The sequence below is a fragment of the Heterodontus francisci genome, unplaced genomic scaffold (genome assembly GCF_036365525.1).
Source record: "Heterodontus francisci isolate sHetFra1 unplaced genomic scaffold, sHetFra1.hap1 HAP1_SCAFFOLD_102, whole genome shotgun sequence".
Taxonomy (NCBI): Eukaryota; Metazoa; Chordata; class Chondrichthyes; order Heterodontiformes; family Heterodontidae; genus Heterodontus; species Heterodontus francisci.
Window position 1 is genome coordinate 1,261,843 of NW_027140380.1, and position 5,616 is coordinate 1,267,458.

Here is a 5,616-nt window from a genome sequence, read left to right on the forward strand (position 1 = left end):
TTTCAGCGGTCAGATACTCGAGCACAGCAGCCAGATAGACCGGGGCTCCGGCACCCACACGCTCAGCATAGTTGCCCTTTCTCAAGAGCCTGTGAACACGGCCCACCGGGAACTGCAATCCAGCCCGGGAGGAGCGAGACTTGGCCTTGGCCCGAGCTTTGCCGCTGGTCTTTCCTCTTCCAGACATTTCCACAATCTCGCAAATACTTTCACAAAGAATGGATAATTTCCGCCGCATTTACTTTACTTATAGACTAAAAACTGTCCCCATTGGCCGGTACTTAATTCACCTCATTTGCCTATATTCTTCACCAATCAGGTCACTGACAACAGAAGAGGGCGGGGTTTACCGCCAAAACATCAGAAGCAGAAAATTTGTCAATTTCAATAAGACCGCCAATTTCATTGTCAGAAAGGAGCGGATTAAAATAAATGTCATCCTTCGTCAAATATTTAAAATCCCTTCTCTTTATTTTGTTTTATTCAACTTTTTCCGTCACGAATTACAGACGCGGGTTTAAAATGTTATTTAAATTGTGGATCTTTCTACAATTGCTTTCAAACTGTCCCGGGAGGTACTAAATCCCTGTTCACAGCATTTCCCTGAAGGGAAACATTCAGTTTATCTTCAATCAGTGTCCTTCTCTGAAAAGAGGAAGCAGGATCGAGTCCTCAAACTGCCCTTAGTCTGCTGTGTAATAATCCCATTCCGGGCTGTTACACTGCGAAGAGTTACTGTTAATAAAATGATGAATCAGTTCACATTTCAGGAATAGAGTGAAGGGACTGATGTCTGACTCTTGCCGCTGAAAGCAGCTGTTAATGCGGTCATTCAGGGGCTGTGCAAAACCACAATAACAGCTTTAAGCAAAAAAGTAAAGGCGGATGAGCGGATTATGGGTTTGAGTTCGGTTTATGGGACAGCAGACAAAAACACAGCAGTGGGACATTTATTATGTTGCACATTGTCTTAAAATGATTTCATAGAGATGTTCGGATGCAGCTTTTTCAGAGAGATTGTGGGTGGCTCTTAAAAGAGCCGTTGTGTTTGGGATGTTATTCAGTCCATTGTGCAGTTTTACTTGGAGCTGGTGTACTTGGTCGCCGCCTTTGTCCCTTCCGACACGGCGTGCTTGGCCAGCTCCCCGGGCAGCAGCAGGCGCACTGCGGTCTTGATCTCCCGGGAGCTGATCGTTCTGCGCTTGTTGTAATGGGCCAGGCGGGAAGCCTCACCCGCGATGCGCTCGAAAATATCGTTCACAAACGAGTTCATGATACTCATGGCCTTGGAGGAGATGCCGGTGTCGGGGTGAACCTGCTTCATCACTTTGTAGATGTAGATGGAGTAACTCTCCTTCCTCGACTTTCTCCGCTTCTTGCTGCCCTTTGTGGACGGTTTATTTAAGGTTTTCTTGGCGCCCTTCTGAGCAGCTGCTTTCTTCTTCTCCTCAACCATCTTTAGTTTCAATTTCAGACACAGAAATAAACCAAACCCCTTCCGAGTGCAGATTAAATAGACAATCCCACAGCACTATGCTAATGGGGGATGGGGGAAAGTAAAGATTGTGATTGGGTGATTTGGAATGATGTCCCAACGATTTAATATTGTAATTCGACATTTGGTCTCTTTCGCCATCCAATCAGATTAAATATTTGCAACCAATCACAAATCCCCGTACTGCAATCAGGAAGTATATTGCACAAAGACTCTCTCCAGCCCCAGTTTATATTGAAAGAGCTGCTCCCTGTGGAGAGCTTCCTGGAAATGTCCTGGCTGTTGTTAGGAGGACACTTATTGACTGATTCTGTGTCGTTGTGTCTCTGCTATTGCATGTGAGTGTGCAATTAATTTCATTTTTAGTCTAGGCTACTGTGTTTGAGTGTTTTATGTAATTTGGTAACTCAGTCTCTGGTGCTGTATGGATTCATTCTGTCTCTGTCAGGTACTGTGTTTGAGTGTGAGGAGATGAGGTGGAGTGTTGCAGCAAGGAAGATGGAAAAGAGCATTGGTGCCGATGACACAGCCTTACTTGACCCCAGTTTGCACTCGGATTGGGTCAGTGATAGATCCGTTGGCAAGGATTACAGCTTGCATGTCGTAGTGCAGTATGTATGAGGAGGACATTCCATAATCCCTCTCGGTTGGTAGAGTCGAAGGCCTTTGTCAGGTCAGAGAAGGCCATGTATAAAAGTTGCTGCTGCTCCCTACATTTTCTTGAAGTTGTCTTGCTGTGAAGATTATGTTCACTGTGCCTGTTGATGGACAGAATCCACATTGTGATTCCAGTAGGAGCTCTTCAGCCACGGGGAGGAGGCAGTTGAGAAGGACTCTTGTGATGACCTTCCCTGTGGTGGACAGCAGGGATACCCCTCTATAGTTAACACAGTCGGTCGTGTCAACTTTTTTTAAAGATGATCACAATTACCGCATCACGGCGATCCCCTGTCATGCTCTCCTCCTTCCAGATGAGGGAAATGAGACATGTATTTGTGTCGAGTGTTTCTCTGCCATATTTTAGAATTTTGATGTGAATTCTATCTATTCTGGCAGTCTTATTGTTTTTTGGCTGTCCATCTCTAACGTCATGTGTGAATGTGGGATTCATTCTGTACCTGTCACTCACTGGTACTTTGTGTAAGTGTGAGATACATTCTGCATCTGGCAGTCTTCGGTATTGTATGTGAGTGTGGAATACATTCTGTCAGTGGCACTGTGTGTGAGTATTTGATTCATTCTGTCAGTCTCTGGAATGTTATCTGATTTGGGACTTAGTCTGAATCTGTCAGTGGTTCTGTATGTGTGGAATTCAAGCTATATCTGTCAGTATCTCTGTGTGTGTATGTGAGTTCATTCTTTATCTGTCAGTCTCTGGTGATTTATGTGAGTTTGGCAGTCACTGAATCTGCCAGGTACTGTCGGAGTATTTGAGAATGATTTTGTATGTGTCAGTCTTTGCTACTACATAGGAGTGTGGGATTAATTCTGTATCTGTCAGCCTTTGGTAGTGTGTGTGATTGTGGGATGAATTAATTCGCAGTCATTGGTGCCCAGTATGAATGTGTAAATCATTCTGTAACTCAGTCTGATATTGTTATGTGAGGGTAGGAATCACGTGTATCTTTCGATCACGGGTGCTGACTGTGAGCATGGGATTCATTCTGTACCTGTCGGTGGTACTGTATCTATCTGTGGGATTAATTCTGTACCTTTCAGTCACTGGTATTGAGTATGTAAGTGGGATTAATTCTAGATCCGCCACACATTGGTTGTGTGTGTGTGTGTGTGTGTGTGTGTGTGTGTGTGTGTGTGTGTGTGTGTAAGAACATAAGAAGATACGAACTAGGACAGGAGTAGACCATTTGGCCCATCAAGCCTGCTCTGCCACTCAATAAGATCATGGCTGTTCTGATTGTGGCCATAACTTCACTTTCCTGCCTGCCCCCATAACCATTGACTCTGTTGTCGATCAAAAACCTGTCTATCGCTGCGTTGAATATATTCAATGACACAGCCTCCACAGTCCTCTGGAGAGCAGAATTCCAAAGATTAACAACCCTCTCAGAGAAGAAATTCCTCCTCATCTCCTTCTTGAAAGAGAGACTGCTTATCTTAAACTCTGGCCCCTAATTCTATAATCCCCCACAAGGAGAAACATCCTCTCAGCATCTACCTGTCCAGCCCACTGAGAATCTTACAGGTTTCAATAAGATCACCACTCAATCTTCTGAACTCCAGTGAGTATAGGCCCAACCTGCTCAACTTTTTCTCATAAGACAATCCAACATCCCAGCAATCAGTCGAGTGAACCTTCTTTGAACTGATTCCAATGCAAGTATATTCCTCCTTATGTAAGGAGACCAAAACTGTATGGGGATGGGATGTCACTAATGCCCTGTAAAGTTATAGCAAAACTTCCTTACTTTTAAACTCCATTCCCCTTGCTAAAAATGCCAACATTCCATTTGCCTTCCTAATTACTTGCTATACCTTCATGCTAACATTTTTGTAATTCATGTACCTGGACACCCAGATTCCTTGGTCCAGCAGCATTCTGCAGTCTCTCTCTATGTAAATAATATTCTGTTTTTCTATTCTACCTGCCAAAGTAGACAATCTCACATTTCCCCATATTATACTCCATCTGCCAAATGTTTTCCCACTGACTTAACCTATCTATATCTCTTTGCAGACACATTGTGTCCTCCTCACAACTTGCTTTCCTACCTATCTTTGTACCATCTACAAATTTGGCAACAATATACTTGGTCCCTTTATGCAAGTTATTAATATAGACCATAAATAGTTGAGATAATGTATCTTTCAATCTGATACAGGATTGATGTGCAAATGTAACTCAGGCTGTGCTAATCAATTTGATCAATGCCATTCAGTCTGACTCTGAGGGAGAATCTTGGACTTGTGTGCAAAATGAGCTCAGTCTGGAATTGTACAGTATCTTCCATCTGACACTATGAGGTTTCAGGACTGGTATGTAATTTATAGCTCAGACTAAACTCATCAAATTTATAATGTATCTTTTAGTTTCACAATCCGGATGAGTTTTAAACTGGAATCTGAGTTTGTATCTCAGGTTATACGATATTTCAGAATCTCTCAATCTGATTATGCACTTGAGATTTGGACTTGTATCTAATGTATATGTCTGGACACATTATGGGAATTAATACTGATAATAAACTGATAACATGTGTAAATATTGGGCTGGTATTTAACTTGAATCTCAGATTATATTAGTTTAGTTTAGAGATACAGCACTGAAACAGGCCCTTCGGCCACCGAGTCTGTGCCGACCATCAACCACCCATTTATACTAATCCGACACTAATTCCATATTCCGACCACATCCCCACCTGTCCCTATATTTCCCTACCACCTACCTATACGAGGGGCAATTTATAATGGCCAATTTACCTATCAACCTGTAAATCTTTTGGTCATGTGGGAGAAAACCGGAGCACCTGGAGGAAACCCACGCAGACACAGGGAGAACTTGCAAACCCCACACAGGCAGTACCCAGAATTGAACCCGGGTCGCTGGAGCTGTGAGACTGCGGTGCTAACCACTGCACCGCCCTTAATTCTATAGCTTTGAAAAGGGAACCATGTGTCAGTTCTATGTGTATTTAATTTGTAGCTGAGGTTGCACTATTGTGGGATTGACACACTGATAATTTGATAGTGGGTGAGAATTTGGACTGGGATTTATGAATCTACCTATCAGTGGTACTGAGTTGGGGTGACATGGAAACAACGTCTGTCTCTCCTGTTCTGTTTGATTGATGGATTGAAAATGTGTCTCTGTAACTATTTCTGCTGTCTGAGACTGTGGAACTGATGACCTGTCTGTGTCTCTGCGCTCTGTGAGTGATAATGTACGGACTGTGTGTGAGAAGGAGCTGGTGACACTCTTCCTTGTAACTTGGGTGGAGGAAACATCACATTTATTCTGGTTGATTCAATTATTTGTCTGTTTGAACAAAAGTATGTTTGTAACTAAAATACAGGTGAGATAGAAGATACAGGATTTTAATGAATTTAATCTCTCGAATAATAATGAGCCCCCACAAAGGAAGCCCAGTCATACAAATATTATC

The 5,616-nt window shown here is 42.9% G+C and overlaps 1 protein-coding gene across 1 annotated transcript; it reads right to left on the reverse strand.

The window, feature by feature from the left end:
* Nucleotides 1–1,078: 1,078 nt before the first annotated feature.
* Nucleotides 1,079–1,426, reverse strand: LOC137359422 (histone H2B 5-like; the record flags this gene model as incomplete). Its single annotated transcript, XM_068025402.1, has 1 exon — nt 1,079–1,426. A coding segment is annotated over one exon (348 nt), but the record flags the coding sequence as incomplete, so codon positions are not given.
* Between the last annotated feature and the right edge of the window lie 4,190 nt (nt 1,427–5,616).